The sequence below is a fragment of the Zootoca vivipara genome, chromosome 3, assembly GCF_963506605.1.
Source record: "Zootoca vivipara chromosome 3, rZooViv1.1, whole genome shotgun sequence".
NCBI classification, from domain to species: domain Eukaryota; kingdom Metazoa; phylum Chordata; class Lepidosauria; order Squamata; family Lacertidae; genus Zootoca; species Zootoca vivipara.
Genome location: NC_083278.1, coordinates 1,800,837 through 1,824,320, shown reverse-complemented (window position 1 = coordinate 1,824,320; position 23,484 = coordinate 1,800,837). Strand labels below are relative to the sequence as shown.

Sequence of the window (23,484 nt, the reverse complement as noted above, 5' to 3'; positions counted from 1 at the left end):
GTTATATATTTTTGTTAGAAGATCAGCTACCTCATATTTGAGTTCTTTGAGAACTCTTGTGTGGATGTCATCTGGACCCAGCAATTTTTCAGTTTATATTTTCTCTGCTATGCCTCTAACTTCATCTCTTGTCACCACTATTTGTTGGAGTTCCTCAGAGACTCTTACTGCAAAAGTTAGTCAGACGCTGGGATCTGACCTATATCTTCTGTTTGGAAGACAGATGCAAAGAATTCATTCAGCTCCTCTGCAGTCCCCTCATTTTCCTTTGACTCCCCTGTCACCCAAGGCCCACCTGCCTCCCTAGCCAGTGTCTTGATATTAGTGTATTCAAAGAACCTTTTTTTGGTCAGTCTTAATATTTTTAGCAATGTGTTCCTGCTCCACAAATTCTTTTTTTAGCATCCCTTACTGTCTGCTTACGGTACCATTTTTTTGGCCAAATTTTGTGTTCCTTTTCATTACCTTAATTTGAACAAGAATTCAGTTTTTTGAAGAAAGCCTCCTCAGGTTCCACTTCTTAACCACACGGGCACCCTCTTGGTCTTCATGTTACCTTTGCTGATCTGTGGCTTGCACTCTAGTTGAGTTTCTAATATTGTTTTTAAACAACTCCCTAGCATTTTGGAGTGATTGTTTCAGTTTCTCATTGAGCATAGGATGTTAACTATGCTATGCTGTGTGAGCCCTGGTGTAAAGGGGTAAAGGGACCCCTGACCATTGGGTCCAGTTGCAGACGACTCTGGAGTTGCGGCACTCATCTCGCTTTACTGCCCGAGGGAGCTTCTGGGTCATGTGGCCAGCATGACTAAGCCGCTTCTGGAGAAGCAGCGCAGCGCACAGAAATGCTGTTTACCTTCCCGCCGGAGCGGTCCCTATTTATCTATTTGCACTTTGATGTGCTTTCAAACTGCTAGGTGGGCAGGAGCAGGGACCAAACAACGGGAGCTCACCCCATCGCGGGGATTCGAACCGCCGACCTGATCGGCAAGCCCTAGGCTCAGTGGTTTAACCCACAGCACCACTCCCTAGCATTTTGGAGTGATTGTTTCAGTTTCTCATTGAGCATAGGATGTTAACTATGCTATGCAGTGTGAGCCCTGGTGTAGCAGCTGCTAATTTTGTAAATTGCAAATTTTCCTCCCATCCCAACTTCCAGTCCCACCTTACACACAAAAAATACATCCATGTATGCGAGATAATTTATGAGTTTTCAATTTTAAAATCATGTTTACAAATTTTATTCGGAAAGGATCATTAAAAGATGCTGAAGGTGAGTTTGTGGAGTTCAACGAAAATCATAAATGCCCAAAGGAGACCTATTTTATTTCATTGGTACACAGGCAAGAAGCAGTGCAATCTTTCAGCATGTTTTGTTTCCTACATCCTTGTGACTTCACTAAGTCAGGGCAGTTGCTGTACATATCTGTATATTTGCAAGGATTGGCTGAAAGTGAAAAGAAGAACACAATACCATCAGTCTGGACATTAACAAAAGCAAAACATCCCCAATAGATTCAAACTCTAAGGATGCTTTCATTTTTAGTTCATATACTGGAGTTTAAGATCAAAACTGAAGATTATACAAAAGAAAAAAAGAACACTGAACATATTATTTAACAGTTGTTCTAATGGATGTAATAATTAAATTCATAAACAGTTTAGCAACCCTGACCATAACTCAGAGGAAAAGGCCTGGAAAGCAAGCCTTATGAGGAATAGTTGAGGGAGTTGGGTATGTTTAACCTGGAGAAGAAGAGATGGAGTGGTGATATAATAGCTAAGTTCAAGTATCAGAAAGGCTGTCACATGGGGCAAGCTTGCTTCCTCCTGCTCCAGAGGGTGGAACCTAAACCAATGGAGTCAAATTACAAGAAAGGAGATCCCGATTAAACATCAGGAAGACCTTTCTGACAGTAAGAGCTGTTTGACAGTGGAATGGACTCCCTTGGGAGATTGTGGACTCTTCTTCCTTGGAGGTCCTTAAGAAGAGGTTGAGTGGCCATCTGCCCTGGATGCTTTAGTTGAGGTTCGACTAGATGACCCTTCCAACTCTACAATCCTATGAGGCTATGAAATTGGGCATGCTTTGATTGCCACATCTTATGAACATTATGTAGAAATCCCTACATTCGCCTTAAAAATATAAAAGGTTATTGTGACTCAGGAGGCAGAAGCCTTACCGCAGGTGGTATGACCTCCCCACCATTGATAGAGAAGTGGTACTTCCATCAGTGCCAATTTTGGGCAAGATTGTGTCCATTTGGGGCAAGATTTTTGGTGCTGATGGGAGCGCTGCTTTTCCGCCTTTGGCAGATGTAGCAGCAGGAGCAATTAGGTGATGGTGGGAGTGGCAGCAAGGCAAGACAGAACTTCCCATTTCACCTCTAGTGGTGCTGCCTCGGCTTCCATCAAATTCAGTGGGATTTTCTTCTGAGTAACTAGGTTTGGAATATGCTGGTTTTAGCATTCAAATTTAGAATATAATTGGCAATATCCCTTCCCCTCTACAAATAACCTTGTAATCTTGAGGGAAGAGAGACATTACGAAGACACGACTGGAGACAAAGCGCATGGAAAATATTGTCAGAAAATACAAGTTTTACTCCAATAAATGTTACTGGCCTTGATATCTACATAGATCTTCATAAGCAGCAGTGGGTCTATGCCTGCCCATCTCCTGCTTTTTTCCTGGCTAAACTGTCAGGGCTGAGCATCGGTTTGGCAGTGTGTTGTGCATGCAGCGCAGAAGTATCCTATCTGGATGCAAGACTTCCACATCACACCAACATTGCTCCCAGGGCACATTTGGGCAGATCCAGAAGTAGGGCTCGTAAGCAGAAATCAGCACAGCTTTTCCTACTCTCCCTTATACTAACTTGGTGACAGTTAACAGGCCCAATGAGCTCTGAATTCTGAGTACCTTTTCTAAGGAAAAGATGAAGAAGCTTTAACATTTGAAGTTATTTGTACATACTGCATAATCTGTTGTCACAAGCATCACGGCAGTCCCCGCAAGGTGGTCCAGACTTATATGGGGTTTTAAGTGAGCCTTGTATGTTCCCTCTGGAATGAGAAATGCAAAAAAGTGCCACAGTTTCATTTATTTCATGAAAATTATATAAATATATTAAAAAACCCCAAAGCAGATCAGTCATGGTATGCTGTAGCCGATTGTTTGTACAGTATTCAGAGGGAACAATCTAGTGGCATCAGTTCAGTAATGCTGGAAATGAGGCTGGGATGGCTGGAGGGGAGAAGTCTAGAAAGGCGGGACATCACATTGGGAGGGATAAAACAGAACTCACTTTATTTTCCTATGTGACCTAAGCTGCTTTCATGGTGCCACATCCCTGTTTCTAAAGAGGCAAGGGTGACAACTCAACGCCCAGAACAAGCCAATGCAAATGAACTTAATGGACACAGCATGTTGTAATTTGGATTATTCTAATGTTCTGTGGAGATTATTCTGTCCCATTAACAATCTGCTATTAACTCCCTTTATCTTGTGGACCTCCCAGTGTTATGTAACCTCTCAGGAATGTTAATAGCTGGATACCTCTTCCCAAGGGCTGGGGCTGTATCATCAGTAAAGAGAATCTCACGGGTGTTATTCAGAGAGACTACCATATGTGCCCACTAGCAATGCAGCAAAATATCAACAAGGGGTCCCTGCATCTCCATACACTTTCCAAGAGAATCCTTTACCTTCCTGGGTAAAACTTCCTGGGTTCAGAACTTTTAAGAATTTGGCTCTGCATTGCTTGTCAAAGATGCCAGCCTTTGTTAAGCCCCTTGAACAGGGCTTTGCAGCTGCCACTGGTCTGCCTAACAGAGGTGCCTGAAAATCTCTTTCAACTGAGCCAGGTATTTATCTGCCCCCATCTGCTCAGGTGTGGCTTGGCCTGGCTGAAATATCCTGGTGGGTCAAACAGGGAGGCCAGCTTGGAGGTTCTGAGCCTTGGTTTAGAGCAAACTTAATAAATATGTAAATGAATAAATAAGAACATTCTTTTCTGAGGCACTGTGGCTCACGTAATGTTGAATATGCTGCTGGTGTGTATTGGTGGATGATGGAAGCCATAGGCACTAGGAGAGGAGGGCTGCAAGGAGTGGGGGCACTGCCTTTTGTGCCTTTCCACAATATTAAAGCAAGGTTAAACCATAGCTAAGGGACGTAGGTGGCACTGTGGTCTAAACCACAGAGCCTAGGGCTTGCCAATCAGAAGGTTGGTGGTTCGAATCCCTGCCATGGGGTGAGCTCCCATTGCTCGGTCTCAGCTCCTGCCCACCTAGCAGTTTGAAAGCACATCAAAGTGCAAGTAAATAAATAACGGTAGGTACCGCTCCGGCGGGAAGGTAAACAGCATTTCCATGTGCTGCTCTGGTTCGCCAAAAGCGGCTTGGTCATGCTGGCCACATGACCTGGAAGCTGTCTGCGGACAAACACCGGCTCCCTCGACCAGTAAAGCAAGATGAGCACCACAACTCCAGAGTCGTCCGCGACTGGACTTAACGGTCAGGGGTCCCTTTACCTAAACCATAGCTAAAATTTATGTTTCAAATGTGTTGTTAAATCCCTTGAAGACGTTGTGTAACAAACAGCTAACAAGCTCAATAAATAATTAAATAGTACATACGCAGGACAGTACTGGCAAACGTAGAGGTATTTCAGGGGATTTTGAGGGCAGTGGGCAGCATAACAACCAATTTTGTAAGACCTGTACCAAACCACCTGTAGATATAAAAACATCCACACAAGAAAATACATTAGAATCTAGCTGTTTTCATAATGAGCCAGAAAAACATGCATTTAACATCAGCATTAAAAATAAAAAATAAACAACCCCTGGATTTCATCACTTTGTGTTGTTTTATTAGGAGCACCTTGAAAAGGGGGTATGATACTAAAGAAGAGGAAGAAGAAGAGTCTGGATTTGATATCCCGCTTTATCACTACCCAAAGGAGTCTCAAAGCGGCTAACATTCTCCTTTCCCTTCCTCCCCCACAACAGACACCCTGTGAGGTGAGTGGGGCTGAGAGACTTCAGAGAAGTGTGACTAGCCCAAGGTCACCCAGCAGCTGCATGTGGAGGAGTGGAGACATGAACCCGGTTCCCCAGATTACAAGTCTACCGCTCTTAACCACTACACCACACTGTCTCTAAAGAAATAAACAATTTCCAAGTAACAATTCCAATAATTTTCTTCCCATGGGAGATGCAGCTCAGAAATGCATACACCTGTGAATGTGAATGGTATCGTGGGGGGTCTGAAGAAACCACAGAAACAAAGGCACAGCAGAGATAAAGAGAATCCACTATCTGAACTTCCTATGTGAAAAATATGAAAAAACTACTGTACTGGGTGACACGCGAGGAACACAACCACCCTTTCTCGGTTTCCTTTCTTCCTTTTGTGATGTCCCAGGCAGCAGCAAGCCAAGATGTGAGTGGGCTATCAGCCATGGATTTAGTAGCTGAACCATGCACTTGACAAAGATACAAAACATTGTTTGAGTTACCTGAGTGTAATGGTCAGTTACGGCCCCTGGACGGACTGCTCCAACACTATACTTGAAATCTTCCACCTCGTCGTACCAGGCTTGAATCACGTCATCCCATGAAGTAGCGTCAGATGATAAAAATATATTTTCACCGCATGAAAAGCCATCTAGAAGTGGAGACGGTAAGCATTAACAAAACTCATGATTCCTGATCTAGGAAATTCTGTAAACAAGAACATGCTGCAACAGGTAAAAGCTTGTTTATTCCAAGCAGAATTTGTTCACCCGCAAAGGAGAGATTTTATGTATGTGACCCATTTGAGCCAGTGCTTGAACAACACAGAATCTTTGCTTAATTGGGAATGATAAATCTTATAACTACTTTGATACTCTGATTTGGGATACCTTTTGATGTTCCATGTTTCTTGCTTAGCGTTTAGGAGTTACCTATACATCACCTTGCCTACAAAGGTCCGTATAGTTAAAGCTATGGTTTTCCCAGTAGTGATGTATGGAAGTGAGAGCTGGACCATAAAGAAGGCTGATCGCCGAAGAATTGATGCTTTTGAATTGTGGTGCTGGAGGAGACTCTTGAGAGTCCCATGGACTGCAAGAAGATCAAACCTATCAATTCTGAAGGAAATCAGCCCTGAGTGCTCACTGGAAGGACAGATCGTGAAGCTGAGGCTCCAATACTTTGGCCACCTCATGAGAAGAGAAGAATCCTTGGAAAAGACCCTGATGTTGGGAAAGATTGAGGGCACTAGGAGAAGGGGACGACAGAGGACAAGATGGTTGGACAGTGTTCTCGAAGCTACAAACATGAGTCTGACCAAACTGCGGGAGGCAGTAGAAGAAAGGAGTGCCTGGCGTGCTCTGGTCCATGGGGTCAGGAAGAGTCGGACACGACTAAACGACTAAACAACAACAACAACAACAATTAAACTGGGAAGCAGCTGTTCAGTTTTAAACTCTGGGGTGAAAGGGGGGATATAAAATATGAACACTAAGGGGGGTGATTGTTGTATAATTGCCCAGGCATTTGTCTTTATTTTAAATGTTTGTTACACAAGAATATCTTTATTTCAACCAATATTATAATCCCTGTTTAGAGACAGAAGTCTTGGTTTCAGTAGGGTATATTCTTAGCTAGAAGCGTTTCAGTTTAAACCATTGTAACAGGTAGGAAAAAAACAGGACTCCACGTCGGTGGCACAATGTTATATCGCACAGACCAGGGGTCAGCAAACTTTTTCAGCAGGGGGCCGTTCCACTGTCCTTCAGACCTTGTGGGGCCGGATTATATTTTTTTTTTAAAGAATGAATGAATTCCTATGCCCCACAAATAACCCAGAGATGCATTTTAAATAAAAGGACACATTCTACTCATGTCAAAACACCAGGAAGGCCCCCACAAACAACCCAGAGATGCATTTTAAATAAAAGAACACATTCTACTCATGTAAAAACATGCTGATTCCCAGACCGTCCGCGGGCCGGAGTTAGAAGGCTATTGGGCGCATCCGGCCCCCGGGCCTTAGTTTGGGAACCCCTGGCACAGACAGTGCATATAAATCACTTTTTCTTTACCAGTCTAGCTGAGTCTCAGATGTGGGCATAATTTGTGCTTTACATTTGATATGGAAAACTGAGTTGCAACGAAAGGTAGAGGAAGAAAGAAGAGTCTGCATTTTGGTACAAGCAATAAATAATGAAAAATTAATTTTAATGAGTAAACTTATTCAAAGGTGTTACCAGAAAGAAACATTTGTCAGTTACTTTTAGTAAATGTTAAACGAGCTTCCTTTTTCATGTGGTTCTGATTCTTTGGTGACTATCCATAGGCTCACTAGATCAAATTAAAATATCCTGAATTTAGAACCTGTTGGCATACAAGACATTAAATATTTCCATGTTTCATACAGCCAAAAAAGGCTAATCTCAGCTGTGCTGTATAAATTGCTCAATAGATGGCATCTTTTGATGAATCTTTTAATACCTTCAGAAAGTGGAAGCTGAAAGGTCTTGCTTTAAGATGTTATCATCTCTGAATTGTTAGTGACGGCAAAAGATTTATTGTTTTAGTGATTAGCTACATCCTTCCAGGATCCGGAATGGACATGTATGAACTGCTGTGTGATGCTTTAAAAATTATATGCATCAAAGGTGGATTCAGCATGTATAGAGGCAAAGGTATGCTGATTTCTGAGTTTGGATGTTAGAAAGAACTGGAACATTCCTCTCTATTATTCCCTTTCTGTGGCATTCCTCCAGTGTGTTTTTTTAAAATATTATGCTCAGACTGACAACTGCAAGGTTGTTGAAGGAGTAAGTGAATGCTGATTGAATGGGGATTATATTATAGATGTCTCTAAAATATTTCTACAGTGCTTACTGAAAGCTCTACTTGCCAGCAATTCTTTGGTCTTGTGGGCTGTGGCCAAAATGACATTTCTTTGCCCAGCGTTCGGCATTCGCTCTCGCAGCAGGACTCCATTCCTAAATGAAAAAAGACGTAGCAAAGGTGAGAATGGAGGCATACTGTAAAAACGGAGAAGATAATATATGTCTCATTGCTTGTCACCGTTCAGCTTTCTTCAAAACCTTGATGTGTATGTCCATGTGTGCATGCATGATGCACACATGATAGTTATTGATGATAGTTATTTTGTGGCTGGGTCATGGCTTGACTATATGAAGGAAAAACAGAACTGTGCAGTCCTTTCCCATCACTCTTTCATTCTTGGGAGCCAATCCCAACTCAAGACTTGCCCAAGATATTTTGGCACCTTAGACAAACCACAAAATGGTGCTCCCCACCAGGAAAGAAAGGGGGAATGAGGTTCTACATCAGAAAAAATGGGGGGGGAGGTGTAGAAATAAAGATCAACACTGGGAACAAGCGGGGAGTGAAGAACTACATCGGGAACAAGGGAGGGAATCAAAGCAGCCTTACCCGATGGCTGAGCTGGTGATCAAAGGCTCTCATGGGGGGAAAGGGGCCATCTCTGAATCATGCCAGGTGGGTGCAGAGCCCAGGAGGCCCCAGAGAGCAGCCCCCGCCATTTCCTCCCTAGAAGTGGGAAGAGATGAGCAGTCCCGCCTATTTGCTGAGGGGCCACTGTGGAAGCGGCATAGGGAGTACCAAGTTGGTGGCAAACCTGTCCTCCAAGAAAGGTACCACAGCCGCCACTGTGGCAGTAGTGACAGGCAGCATGTTCCTTAGAGTCATGCTCCTGTGGATTCTGCTGCCTGAGGGAGTTGCCTCATGGGAGGGCCAGTTCTGCCCCAATCCCAACCCCAATCCCTGGATGATCTTAACCATGGTTTAGCATCAACTCTGCCTGACTCCTGTCTGCAGGTGGTGCTGATGTGGGTGGTGCTGTGGTCTAAACCACTGAGCCTTTTGGGCTTGCCGATCAGGAGGTCGGTGGTTCGAATCCCCATGACGGGGTGAGCTCCCGTTGCTCAGTCCCAGCTCCTGCCAACCTAGCAGTTTGAAAGTACGTCAAAGTGCAAGTAGATAAATAGGTACCACTCCGGCAGGAAGGTAAATGGCATTTCTGTGCACTCTGGTTTCCATCACGGCGTCCCGTTGAGACAGAAGTGGTTTAGTCATGCTGGCAACATGACCTGGAAAGCTGTCTGTGGACAAATGCCAGCTCCCTTGGCCTGAAAGCGAGATGAGTACCACACCCCATAGTCGCCTTTGACTGGACTTAACTGTCCGGGGTCCTTTACCTAAGAGACTGAGTTAGGCACTCTCAGCTACTACTAAGTTACCACTGAGGTAAGTCCATATTCATAGCCCACTACATGGACAAGCGGAGGAAGGGAAAGCATACATGGTGTTTTTTCTCCTGAGTGGACAAGAATATGTAGGAAGTTAAAGCAAGCAGGAGGGGTGGATTCTATCTATCCAAGGGAACACAAAGCGCAGAGGTGAGAAGTGGCATCAATAGACTCTGAGCCTGCACTATTATTATTAATGATTACCGCAACTCATTAAGCTGAACCTTGCTTACTTAAAACGAATCAGCATGACTTCCTAGAGCTGACTCTAATATCACAAGCTAAGAACACCCAGTCAGCCAACTGAGGAGGCACAAGGGGTAGCCTGTTGCAGAGTCTGGTTCCCTGTTTGCATTGTATTTCTTATGAAATCATACTGATTAGTTCTAAATTCGCACCTATACCTATGGATTAGCATATGCAAATATTATGCAAATCTGTGCCTGCTTGTCCTTTTTAATTTAAAAATTGATGTTTAAATGGTATTCCCTTTTGAAATGTACATCTGCCTGTCAGTCTCATCCTTGAAGTGATCAAGAACAAAAGTTTTCTGCCTGCAAGAAAGTGTAGTAAACATGCAAAGCACTTGCAATGCACCTGGAACTATGAATTTCACCTCTTTCTAGCTTACCATCTTCAGCATGTTGCTTGCGGTTGGCTTCACTCCTCTCCGCAGGGCATTGTGCTTGTCAAGAATTTGCTTTTGCTCAGCTGGTCCAACCTCTAGTGCATGTGCCTAAAGTGAGAGAATGAGTAAAATTCCTCTTGCATTTATTCATAATATATTACACCAATATAATTTTAGCACTGTTTCCGTAAGAATCATGGCCATGGTGAAAACATGCCATAAATCAAATCTGACATAAACAAAATCTCAGTTGTAAGCTGTTGTAAACTGTTGGGCAATGTCGTGACATTAACCTCTCTCTGACGTACCGTACTCTGGATAAATTCACAGTTATTGAAATCAACAATAGGCTTGCTATTACTTTCTCCATTAAGTATGATTTATTCTGTTCACTGATGAAGCAGTGAAGCGCATTTTGGCTAATTAAAGAGAACATTCAGGTTGACCAAGCTCCAATCTTGTATTTGAAAACAATCCAGCTAACTTTAGTAACTTTTCATTTCCCACTGGCTGAGATAGGAGAGAGTTAAGCAACTCTCAGTATTGCTACACTACACAACGTAAAAACAAAACAAAAAACACCTTACTCTTGAAGCAGGCTGTTGGAGCAGAGCAGCAAGGCTCAACACAAGGAGCACAATCATCTCTGAAAACAAAATAACATTGGAGATATTATCTTGGAGTTTCTGTTTAGATAAAGAGCGTACCTATTGAAACATGGTGCCACTCTTCTGAGTAGTAGTTTAAATTTCAAAATGCTCATGTGGCTCCATGTGAGAAAAAAGATTTGTGCCTCCTAGAACAGGGCAGGTGGCAGATCAGGACCCAATGCTTTCCACCCATGAGAAAGCATGGCAGTAAACTTTTGTAAAACATACATTAGATACATCCCAGCATTACAGCCAATGAAGGCAAAGGTAAGGCTCTTATCAGATGGCTTAAGTGCAGATTCTTCAGTAGGAATTTGATCAATAAGATGCATGCTCCCGAGCTATTATTTTCATACAATTTATCTTACTTCACTCTCCTAGCAAACTTCATATAGGAGGTTATAGGATACAGCAGGCTATTGTATAGGTTAACACCCCCCCCCCCAACCTTACCTTGTTATTTCAAGGAAGACTGGAACTACAGTACCTTCTTTGTAGCTTCAAAGAGGTTATGGAAATCAATGGATGACCGTATGCTTATATACCTCTCCTGTTTCCTGCTTTGCAGAATGACTCAGTGTCCAACCGTAAATTACACACCTCATTGACCAGTCAGAAGTTTGAATCTGTCATATGTGTTCTTAACAATGTTTTATTTCCTGAAAAATTCCAACCAGCATCTTATGATGGATTGATATATGTGCCTTTTATTTATCCTGTGGCATCATTTTATCAGTGGTAGATCTAAACACATCATGGACTTAATATGCATTGTAATGAGAGGAATTCACAAGCTATTGCTGCTACCAAATAGGTTTCTTCCTTCCTTCTTTCTGTGCACAGTGGCACCTCAGGTTACAGACGCTTCAGGTTACAGACTCCGCTAACCCAGAAATAGTACCTCGGGTTAAGAACTTTGCTTCAGGATGAGAACAGAAATTGTGCTCTGGCGGCGCAGCGGCAGTGGGAAGCCCCATTAGCTAAAGTGGTACCTCAGGTTAAGAACAGTTTCAGGTTAAGAACGGACCTTTAGAATGAATTAAGTTTTTAACCCAAGGTACCACTGTATGAAGTCTTCTTCTTCTTCTTCTTCTTCTTCTTCTTCTTCTTCTTCTTCTTCTTCTTCTTCTTCTTCTTCTTCTTCTTCTTCTATCACTCGTAGCTGATTAAGATGGTCTTCCATAAACACGGTTATGGAACAATGGGTCCGTAAGTGACTGTGGAGGCCAATTCTGGATCCACATGTCCTTCTACCGTGGGGACATTGGTTTCCAGGCGGGAGTTGATCACTGTGTGGATTTGCCAAGTGTGCCTTCCTCTTAGCACGCTTCTCCCTTGCGTCCTGAGATTGAGTGTCTTCAAAGCCCATGACACCTTTGGTCAAGGCTGTTCTCCAACTGTATGAACTGTATGAAGCATTACTGCATGAAGTAATGCACTGGTGGTGCCATAATCTAGTAAACAAGGATTTAAGTGTTTTTAATCTTTTACTGCAGATGTTGAAGTGATAGGAAATCTTGTTTTGAAAGTTGGACTCATTCCCTCCCTCCCTGCCCCACTCATTTCTGATTCCCGCATCTATTGAGGCATTGATGCCACTCAGCTGGTATTCCTGGAGATGATGTTATCGCATACCAACAGCCATTTAAATCTTCAGTATTTGCTTATGTTCAATTAGCATCACAGTGGGGATATAATTTCTGCAAATCCTTCCTGTTGCACGTGCTCAGTTCTGGATTACCCAATAAGCAGACTAAGAATGTCCTTACGGAATCAGCAAAGCAGGGGCACCATAAAATAAATAATAAATGAGAGGGTTTTGTTGTTGTTGAAAGAATTCAATATTTCGTATTTCTAAAAAAAAAAACTGAAGTAGTAACTACAGGGAAAATCCTTGTTAGACTTCCTTACATTCCACACACTCTTCACCCATTTTTCTCTTCCTTTTTTATTACTTCCCCCCGCCTAAACCACAGCGGTAATGTGACGAAATCAGATCCCCATCATGTGTTGCAACAAAACTATGTCTTATTATTGATATAGTCCTCTGAATTATGGATATAATCTTATTGAGTATTTGAAAATCCATACTGCTGAAGACACAGAAAATCAAGTGCTACATTATCTGTGCTGAGTTTGCAGAGGTCAGTTTCATGGTATTCTCCTGTGGCTGCCCCTAAGCTGTGGATCTCCTTCCCCACAGAAGTGCGCCTGGCACATTCATGATACAGAATGCTGAAGACACACCCCTTGACCCCAACTTATTTTTATGGTTGTAACACAAACATGCCTAAAGTGGCTGGGAACAGAAGAGAAAAACTGTATTCTCATTACAAAGTTCAACGCTAATTCATTTCAAGACACAATATGACAATCCAATTGATTTGTTTTGATGATACAGGCAACCATTCATTTTCAAGTAATTGTAAATTAAACTTATAAAATTCTGAAATAGACTTTAAAAACAATCCACATGACACCACCAGTTGGCTAATACATATAAATCTGACTCTGGTTTTATAGATATGGACCTTGACCTTGAGCTTGTTTGGAGGTTCTAGCAGGGGAGCGCAGCTATCGTATACCCTTGACCGAAGAACGGTACACTCCTCCTACCTGGGATGGTCGTCCTCTTCCACCGAGCGCGCAGCTTCGGGAGGGATGCACATGGAGCGGTGAGGGAGGAAGGGGACACCCGCCTAGCCAGCCAGATCAGCTGAATCAACCCTGGGGGTCAATGGGGTGACAGATGTTGCAGCCAGATTTATAGATATGAGTACAGCTGCCCACAAACCTGACCAGGCTGTGACAGGTGTGGAGGAGGTGTCTGAAGTTACCATACTCATTTCTCCTAAGACGGAGGGGACACACAGAGAGACACCTTGTTCCCCATATTGCTCTATCACTGAATGTAAACAAGTCCAACTGTACAGTTAAACACACCCTTGTAAATCCCTCCGTGGCCTTCTAACATCTTTCTGTTCTTTTAAAAATCTGAAGCATTAATCATTTTCTCATCCTGATGCGGAAATACAGAGAGAAGGAAGCATTGAGGTGCTCGTTAACATTTCAGACTCCGCCAGCAGGTCACAGGGATCACACAGATACCGATTGTTGCCTCTCCTGATAGGAGCCAGCTATTGAGCCTCTTCCCATAAATGTGTCCTGGAGTTCCTGGATTGATAGTGCCAACTCTATGTCTCTTAGAAGAGAATTCCACAAGGTAGGAGGCTTAAAAAAAAAATTCCACTGAGAAAAGTGAGAAATTTTATGGCTACTGCGGACTTGCCTGCAGAAGACATATCAAAAGATACTGTATATTGCCTTATCCTGACTGAAAAGAAGCCCAGTACTGCAAGCAAACTATGAAAAAACAAGCCAATGGCAGTGCAATAGGAACAGCACTGAACCTCAAAGACAACTTTCTGATATCTATGCTGTAATTGAAGTTGAAGCTAATATGAAGAGGAGAGGTGAAGAAGCCCCAGGCAGATTTTCTTTTCTAAACTATATGCACTTATCTGATGAACAATATATTCTCACAATGATGCAATACGGAATAATGGAACACAGTGATTAATGATTCAGGATCATAAGAATTTACTTAGTAGGTTGGGCCTAGTTTGAAGTCAGGTGTGTTTGGGGCATTAAAGTGTGCCCAGCAAATGTGGTTTCTTCATGGCTCCTGCTCCAGGGGCTATCATAATCATAGCTGCCAAGTTTTCCCTTTTCTCGCGAGGAAGCCTATTCAGCATAAGGGAAAATCCCTTAAAAAAAGGGATAACTTGGCAGCTATGATCATAATCCATGGAGGTGGGTTGGCAGCTGCAGAAGCTGCGGTGAGTGGCAGGTGTGGTGGCCTCATCCAGATCACCTCTAGCAGTTGGGTGGGCACCCTGGCCAGCTCCCCCCACAACAGTGTGCTGTTGAGGCAGCAGGGTTCAGTGGTTGCAGGCCCTGTGAGGGTTTCTCCCGGGTTCCCTACGTTCCCCTTCTCCTCCCTATATTGTGCAGCCCACCAGGGGGCAGTTTTCAGTCCTCCCTGCTCCATTCAGGGAATGCAAGGTGGCTTTTCTGTGGTGAAGGGGGGGGGTGTATTTTTTTATCATACACACCCATTTTCTCTTTGGGGGCAGGTTACTGTTAATGTTTGGGGCTCCTGTCAACATTTTATAGCCTGACAGGCTAAGTTGCATAAATTATGATGGAAAGTAGATGCAGTGTGACTTTTCCATAGCTTCCAAAGTTCCCCTCCTTGCCCATTTGTTCTTGAGGGTTATTGTGTGCCCTGGTGATTTGCATGCTTCATACTCTCAGGGAAGAAGGCTTATCCCATTAGCTCCCTCCATATACCTCTCAGTTGCCCATGGAGTTGTCAATTCTGTGTCCAGGGCAGCTGTCTATCAGCTCCATCTGGTATGCAGGCTAAGACCCTACCTGCCTGCAGACTGTCTCGCCAGAGTGGTACATGCTCTAGTTATCTCTCGCTTGGACTACTGCAATGCACTCTATGTGGGGCTACCTTTGAAGGTGACCCGGAAACTACAACTAATCCAGAATGCGGCAGCTAGACTGGTGACTGGGAGCGGCCGCCGAGACCACATAACACCGGTCTTGAAAGATCTACATTGGCTCCCAGTACGTTTCTGAGCACAATTCAAAGTGTTGGTGCTGACCTTTAAAGCCCTAAATGGCCTCGGTCCAGTATACCTGAAGGAGCGTCTCCACCTCCATCATTCTGCCAGGACACTGAGGTCCAGCACCGAGGGCCTTCTGGCGGTACCCTCGTTGCGAGAAGCCAAGTTGCAGGGAACTAAGCAGAGGGCCTTCTCGGTGGTGGCGCCTGCCCTGTGGAATGCCCTCCCAACAGATGTCAAAGAGGAAAACAACTACCAGACTTTTAGAAGACATCTGAAGGCAGCCCTGTTTAGGGAGGCTTTTAATGTTTAATAGATTACTGTGTTTTATTTTTCTGTTGGAAGCCGCCCAGAGTGGCTGGGGAAACCCAGCCAGATGGGCGGGGTACAAATAATAATAATAATAATAATAATAATAATAATAATAATTACATGGTTACATGCACTACAAGTCATCCAATGGGGGCTGTGTGATGACAACCTTACACACTCCATTATACAGTTAGATTGTCCTCCTCTGGCCAGTGTCAGGCTAGCAGCAGGTACAATAAGTTTGTTTGATTTATTCTGCTGACCTGGGAGCCCCTTACCCTCTTGAGTCCCAAGTGGGTGCTCAACACCTGCTGCCATCGGATAAAATATCACCTTCATGTTTTGGCTTTCTAAATTTAGAGATGCTTGGATTATCTTTCAAGTCAGTGAGGTCATGGCTGAAGGCACTTCCCCATACAATGGTCCCTGTGGGGGTCACCCTATTTGATGTAAGTCTTAGGAACCCCTGCCTGGATTTATCACGCATCACTTCCGGTGGGCGAGCAAGAATTATTTAGATTGCCCCATGCCCAAGCCAAACCTCTTTCATCTGGATTCAATAAAGTTGTGGCCTGTTTTGACCCAAAACCCAGTCTTATTTGTCTCTTATTTATATGGTTTGGGGAGCACAAGAGTCAGGGCCCCCACCTGGCTCTGGCCCCTTCTCTCCCCAACACCTCTAAATATACTTGCTTTGGGATCTTTCCAGTTTGGAGTACCTGGCCCTCCAATATCTCACTCATGAAAGTAGGTTACCAGTTTTATGCTCCCACAAAGGAACCACATAAAATGAATGCCAGCTCTTGTTTTTGTACTGCTTCACTGGGCTACAGCATCACATCAGAGCCTTTTCTTTCTCATCTATTTGCCGGTTGCTGGGGAAAAGTTCAATATAAATGTGGGTCTGTGTGTGTATAAATACATAAATAATGTGATGTGAAGAAACTCATGGCAAAGCCAAGAAAGCAAACATTTCCTCATCCTCTGGACTTTGGTTGCTACGTTCCACTCCTGGTACACAAGCCAGTTTGCAGACCTTGATAAACTGCAGCAAAATGATCTGAGCATGTGCAGTCTCACATTCTAAACTCAATTAACTCATCAATTTTTACTCTCTTTCTGGCTTGAGATTTTTCACCTGTGTTATGTCAGTGTGAGCCCAGGTGTAGCAGCTGCTAATGCTGTGTTGATTTCATTTCGTTTGTCCACCTTCCATTCACATTTAATCAGTCATACATTGTGTCCTCCTTGGGATCTTTTGCATCTCTGTGTCTGTTATTTTTCCTGCGACTGTAAGACCCTACTCCCAACTTCCATTCTTCCCCATTAGGCAAAAAAAGAAAAGAAAAAAGAATGAAAACATCCATGCATGCAAGACTTTTTATGAGTTTTCCGTTTCAAAAACAAGTTAACCAATTTCATTTGGATGGGATTTGATAGAAGATGCTGGAGGATGAAAATTAAATGAGAATGCAGAGTTCAATGAAGATCAGGTAGAAGGACCCCCTATTTTATTTCAGTGGGGCAATTGCAAGTAGCAGCACAATCTGCCGCAAGGCTGCCCTTGCACCCGCTCGATTGCACTACCTCAGCGCAGTTGCTGTACTTATCAAAATATTTGCAAGGATTGGCTGAAAATGAAAAGGACAAGAACAGAGTTAACAAAAAGCATCAGAGTTAGCAAAAACAAAATGCCCCCATGGATTCAAACTCAAGAGAATCTTTCATTTTTAGTTGATATAGTGGAGGTGATTTAAAAGAAACCCCCCCCACACTTAAAACATTATTTAGCAGTTTGTTTTAATAAATGTAGGAACTGAATTAGTAATTAGCTGAGCAATCCTGGTTGTAACCCAGAATAAATTGGGCATGTTTTTAAGGGTGGATGTGCAGGCAGGGCCGGTGCATCCATTTAGGCGAACTAGGCAGTTGCCTAGGGCGCCAAAATGGAGCGGGCCCTTGCTAGCTTGGCGGGGCGGGGGCGGAGGAAACCTGCTCTTGCGAGAGGCGGTGGCAGGATGAGTGCCCCGAAAGGAGAGCTTTCGGGGCGCTGATCCTGTCGCCACCTCTTGCAGGGGCGGGCGGCCGCGTCTCCCTTCTCCCCGGCTCACTGTGGGGTGGGGGGGAGGGAAAGCGGCCCAGACGGAGCCCTCCCTCGCGGCTTCCTCTCCCCCTCTTTTTCTCTCCCCTTCTTTCTTTCTTTCTCTCTCTCTTACCCACCCCTCCCTCCCTCCCTCCCTTCCTTCTCTCTCTCTTCCCTCCCTCCCTCTCTCGCTATTTCTCTCTCACCCCCTCCTCCCTCCCTCCCTCCCTCCCTTACTCTCTCTCTCCCCCTCTCACCCCCTGGGGGGGCGCCAGAAGGTGATCTCGCCTAGGGCGTAAAAAACCCTAGCACCGGCCCTGTGTGCAGGTCACGAGAACATTTACATAGACACCCTGCAACCACCTACAGAATAAGGAAGGCTATGGGGTCTGCAATCCTGTTTGCATCTACTCGGGAATAAGCTTCCATCAAATTTACTGGGATCCATTCTTATTGAGTGCCATTTCTAAACTACAAAAAGGCATTAGGATAATATTTGAAGTTATTTCTACTCACTGCATAATCCATTGTCGCATGAGCCAGGGCAGTCCGCACAAGGTGATCCAGACTTATATGGCCTTTCAATTGATCCTACTATGTTCCCTCTGGAATGATGAAAGTGAACGAGTAAACAAGGGTATAGTTGACTAGAATGATCGTATAATCTCAGTAAATGAATTTCTTAATTAGAAAAGTTATAATCCATTTATTTAATCAATGAACTTATAGCACAAATATTGTGCAATGTGAGGAGCAGGTCTGTGAACTGGTTTCAGCTAAAGCCCTCAGCCTGAATGATTAATTCAGGCGAATTCAGGTGGACCTGGGCTTTGGATGAGCTGGGTGGAGACAGCACCGATAGGATCGCCCTCCCAGAAGGTTTGGACTGTCAGGAGAAGGGACATTGTGTGGGAAGAAGGAACTTTGGCAGCATCCCTCTTCCCAGCAGGGAACATAGCCAGGCAGTCAAACTGAGCAGGAGCCAACACTTCTGTGCTTGCAGTGCAAGAGGAGGAGATGCAGTATCTCCTTTGCCTGCCAAATGTATGTTCACTTAGGCCTATTACTATGAGTTGTTCTATTCAAGTCCAGGAAAAGGTAGACCGGCCAACGAACTCTTCAAATGACAAAATCTAGCACCTGGCGGGCTGGGAGCCAATGCAGGCCTTGTGGGGAGAAGTCAAGGTGTGTTGCTTAGGCACAGCTAATTAGGTGTCTGGGTTGGTGGTTCCCACACCTGGTTTACAACAAGCTTAATAAACATATAGATGACTAAATGAGAACATTCTCTTCTTAGGCACTGTGGCTCACTTAATGGTGAATGTGCTGTTGGTGCATATTGGTGCATGACGGCATCTATGGGGGCTAAGGCAGGAGGGCTGCAAGGAGTGGGGGCACAGCCCTTTGGTTCCTTCAGCAACAATATGAAGGTAAGGTTAAAATGGATCCATCAGTACACAAAGCCGTAAGGGGTGGTGAAATTAGGTAGGGCCTGTCACTGAATCTTCACCAGAGGAGGAGTGAAAGTCTCCAGCGCCGGATTTACGTACTGTATAATCTAAAAAACAAGCTATAGCTTAGGGCCCCACCCTCTTGGCCCCCCAAAAAAAAATTAAAAGAAAAAAACCTTCTTAATTGTATTTCAGTTCAACAATATCAAAGTATGATAAAGTAGTTACTTTGTTATGTGCAAATGGCTTTAGATACCTTTTAGGTCCATAAATTACCATATAGCACAGGCATCCCCAAACTTCGGCCCTCCAGATGTTTTGGACTACAATTCCCATCATCCCTGACCACTGGTCCTGTTAGCTAGGGATCATGGGAGTTGTAGGCCAAAACATCTGGAGGGCCGCAGCTTGGGGGTGCCTGATATAGCATATATTCAACACAAAAAACAGCATCAATTTGCTGTTGACAGCTGGACAGATAAAGGGCCCCATTACCTTTAGTAGCTTAGGGCCAATAAATAAATAAATAAATAAATAAATAAATAAATAAATAAATAAATAAATAAAGTTTTCCATAGATTGCCAGAAAATTCTTTTCTGAGGGGTTTTGACTCAGCCCTTAAAAAAAAAAATCCGCTGTTTTTTCCTGATTTCCTGACAAATGGCGTAAAGCTAATAGGAACGACCTGGCTGTTTTTGTTTCCTAGTTGCTTGGGAACCACTGAAATGCAGAGTTAATACATTACTAGTGTGTTGCCCATGCATCCTGTGGTTCTTAATGAAGTTGTTTCATTCTGTTTTTATAGTATAATGCCTTTTTGTTTATGTTTTAAATGCTGTAAGTCCCTTAGAGACCTTGGGTAAGAAATGATTAGCAGGTTTAATGATGGACTGACTGAAGGATACATACGCAGGGCAGTACTGGCAAACGTAGTAGTATTTTAGCGATTGTTGAGGGCACTCGGCCTCAGCGCAACCCACTTCATAAGACCTGTACCAAACCACCTGTAGATATAAAAACACCCACACAAGAAAAACAGTTAGAATCTAACTGTTTTGAGTCAGGAAAACATGAATCTAACAATAGCATTTGAACTCGCCCCGCTAAAAAAACCCACCACTTTGTGTTGTGTATAATTAGGAGCACCTTGAAATGGACTACGATAGTAAAGAAATAAACAATTTCCAGATAACAATTTCAATGGAAGTCGCAGCTCAGCAATAGCTCAGTTGGTAGATCACGAGACTCTTAATCTCAGGGTCATGGGTTCAAGCCTCACATTGGGCAAAAGATTCCTGCATTGTAGGGGATTAGACTAAATGACACCCAGGGCCCCTTCCTACTCTACAGTTCTGTGAGTCTATGATTCTATATATAGCTGTGAATATGAATGGCATCATGGGTGCCTGAAGAACCCACAGAAGCAAAGGCGTAGGAGAGAGAACGATGATCCAGTATCTGAACTTCCTGTGTGAAAACTTTGAATAGGAATATGTGGGAGCGGCCGAGCCTGCCCAAAGTGACCCACCAAAGCAAAAGCAGTCGACCTGCCATGTAATGTGTCACCTGTTAGGGGCACAAGAGCCTTCCTTGGTTTCTTTATCTTTTCTTTTGCACAGTCCCAGTAGTGTGGTGGGAGAGCTGAAAATGCCAATATATTTCACATCTGGCAACCAATACACCCTTTGGCTTCAGATAGTACAGGCATCCCCAAACTTCGACCCTCCAGATGTTTTGGACCACAATTCCCATCATCCCTGGCCACTGGTCCTCTTATCTAGGGATCATGGGAGTTGTAGGCCAAAACATCTGGAGGGCCGCAGTTTGGAGATGCCTGAGATAGTACATGGGTAGACTGTACAGTTCGCCTCTCAGGTGGGTGCCATTGCTATTCTAAGGGAGGTGCTCATGGTGAGTTCCAGCACCTCTCTTTCCAGAAAAATAGCACTACCGCAGGCGAGTCCAGGACACAAATTTTCACAGCCTACTAGCAACTATGGTGGCTCATTTAACAAAACTAATGCATTTAGTGTTAATTCTGAAGTCTATAGTTGATTCGGACCAAATGAAGCCTACTAGGAGCCACTATAGCTGCTAGAGGCAGTGGCGTCGCAACGGGGGCAGGGGGCGGTGCACCCTGGGTGCCATGTCTGCGGGGGTGACAAGAAGTCACCCCGTGGGGGCTCATGGTGATGCGAGCAGCCATTGTGCTGCCACAGCTGCATGTGGAGAATCCTCCGTTTGCGGCTGCAGCCATGAGCAGAGGAGCCCGGCGCCAGTGGCAAACCACTATGTACAGTGCGGCATCGCACACATGCACTGTACGTAGCGCTGCCGCACATGCGCTGTACATAGTGGTTTGCTGGTGGCGCCGTTCCAGCGCCGTATGGACGGTGCCGGGATCTCTCTGTTGCTGCTCCAGCAGCGAACGGCGGATCCTCGCTCCATCCATCCGGCGCTGGAGCAGCGCTGCCAGCAAACCACTAAGTACACCGCACGTGCGGCATCGCATACATGTGCTATACGTAGCGACGCCACACACGCTGTATAGCGGTTTGCTGGCACCGCCGCTCCAGCACCTTACGGGCGGTGCCAGGATCCCTCCTTTGCCGCTACAGCCGCGAACGGAGGACCCTCCGTTCGTGGCTGCAGCTGCAAGCAGAGGATCCCTGCACTGTCTGTATGGCACTGGAGCACTGCTGGTGGCAAACCGCTACGTACAGCGCATGTGCGGCGGCGCTACATATGGTGCATGCGTCGCACGTAGTGATGCCGCACATGCGCCCTACGTAGCAATGCCCACCCCGGGTGTCATGACACCTTCCTTTGCTCCAGTTAGAGGGCCATGAAAATTTCTATCCCAGACTTTTTAGATTCGTCTAAATATGGATTTCCAGCTCTACAGGCAGCAGCAAGCTATGGATTTACTAGCTGAATGATGCACTAGATACAAAATGGTGTTTGAGTTACCTGAGTGTAATGGCCAGTTTGGACTCCTGGGCGGATCTTTCCAACACCGTACTGGAAATCATTCACCTCGTTGTACCACTCTTGAGTTACTTTAGACCATGGAACAGGGACACTTGACATCATCAAATTTTCACCACATGGGGTTCCACCTAGAAGTGGAGATGGTTAATATTAACAAAAGTCATGATTAGTGATTCAGGGAATTCTATAAACAAGGGGAACTATTCAATGCTTTGGAGAAACATGCTGCAATCAGTAAAACATGCTTATTCCAAGCAGGATTTGTTCCCCCCACCTGGAGATCTGCCAGCTTAAGTAAATCTGTATACATTTGTATGTACAATAATAGTTCCAAAGCGCTCTCTCTCTCTCTCTCTCTCTCTCTCTCTCTCTCTCTCTCTCACACACACACACACACACACACACACAAACAAACAAACACTATTACAGAGTATTTAAAGAATTCAAGAAAGGGAGTAAACAATTGAGCATAGTCAAGCGTAAGTGAAGGAGATTGTTCCTATTATTTATTAAACATGTTAGTTGCTTTATCTTGCACACGGCAACCTAAAGTGACTTACAACCAACCAACCAGACAGCCCCCACCCCACCATGACACTAGCTAAACCATAAAACCAAGAAGAAGAAGAATACATTAAAAACATCCCACCCACTTCTAAAAGGCCACAGATAGTTAAAAGCCAATTATTGCTAAAGAGGTAGGGGTTGGGGGTAGAAATGTTAACCATTATTAGTAGCAGTGCAGTATTCCTGTTATTATTTTTATGTGTGTAATGGCTTCTTGCTAAACACAATAAACCAAACTGACCGATAGCACTAAGGTTATAGAGGAAAGTTTTTGCCTGGTTCCTAAAGATATATAATGGTGGTGCCAGCTGAGCCTCTCTGCGTAGAGCAGTCCACAAAATGGGGAGCCACCGCAGAAAAGGCCTAATCTCGCGTTTACGCCCTCTAGACCTCTCATGGTGTGGCACATGAAGAAGGGTCTCAAATGATGATCGCAGGTATATAAAGAAAAATAAAGAGATATAGAGAAAAATATTAAATAAACTTTTGCAAAAGAGGCAATACAGCAGTTTTAAAAAATGGCCAATCAAAAATTCATAATCAAGAACAGCACAATATGAAATCATTTGGATTTGCCATCAGTTACTAAATAAGCTACATGTTGTTGTTGTTTAGTCGTTTAGTCGTGTCCGACTCTTCGTGACCCCATGGACCATAGCACGCCAGGCACTCCTGTCTTGCACTGCCTCCCGCAGTTTGGTCAAACTCATGTTCGTAGTTTCGAGAACACTGTCCAACCATCTTGTCCTCTGTCGTCCCCTTCTCCTAGTGCCCTCAATCTTTCCCAACATCAGGGTCTTTTCCAAGGATTCTTCTCTTCTCATGAGGTGGCCAAAGTATTGGAGCCTCAGCTTCACGATCTGTCC

At 44.3% G+C, this 23,484-nt stretch overlaps 2 protein-coding genes across 3 annotated transcripts in view; both read right to left on the bottom strand.

Moving 5' to 3' along the window:
* Positions 1–1,184: 1,184 nt before the first annotated feature.
* Positions 1,185–23,484, bottom strand: part of LOC118082645 (serotriflin) — a 32,741-nt gene continuing 10,441 nt past the window's right edge. The window contains exons 1-8 of one of the 2 annotated variants that reach the window (XM_035110430.2): positions 11,030–11,101; positions 10,514–10,572; positions 9,930–10,034; positions 7,918–8,005; positions 5,525–5,673; positions 4,641–4,735; positions 2,978–3,066; positions 1,185–1,447 (exon numbers count right to left, since the gene is read on the bottom strand). In XM_035110430.2, coding sequence (XP_034966321.2) covers positions 1,320–1,447; positions 2,978–3,066; positions 4,641–4,735; positions 5,525–5,673; positions 7,918–8,005; positions 9,930–10,034; positions 10,514–10,570 — 711 coding nt within the window. In that variant the 5' untranslated portion in view covers positions 10,571–10,572; positions 11,030–11,101 and the 3' untranslated portion in view covers positions 1,185–1,319. Of the gene's footprint in view, positions 1,448–2,977; positions 3,067–4,640; positions 4,736–5,524; positions 5,674–7,917; positions 8,006–9,929; positions 10,035–10,513; positions 10,573–11,029; positions 11,102–23,484 lie in introns of those variants that run through there. The other variant, XM_060272316.1, reaches the window with a different exon arrangement.
* LOC118082807 (serotriflin-like) lies at positions 15,443–22,231 on the bottom strand. Its single transcript, XM_035110636.2, has 4 exons — positions 22,031–22,231; positions 19,970–20,064; positions 18,125–18,213; positions 15,443–17,156 (listed from the first exon to the last, which is right to left on the bottom strand). Exons 1-4 carry the CDS (start codon positions 22,151–22,153, stop codon positions 17,032–17,034), a joined length of 432 nt encoding a protein of 143 aa, XP_034966527.2. The 5' UTR covers positions 22,154–22,231; the 3' UTR covers positions 15,443–17,031.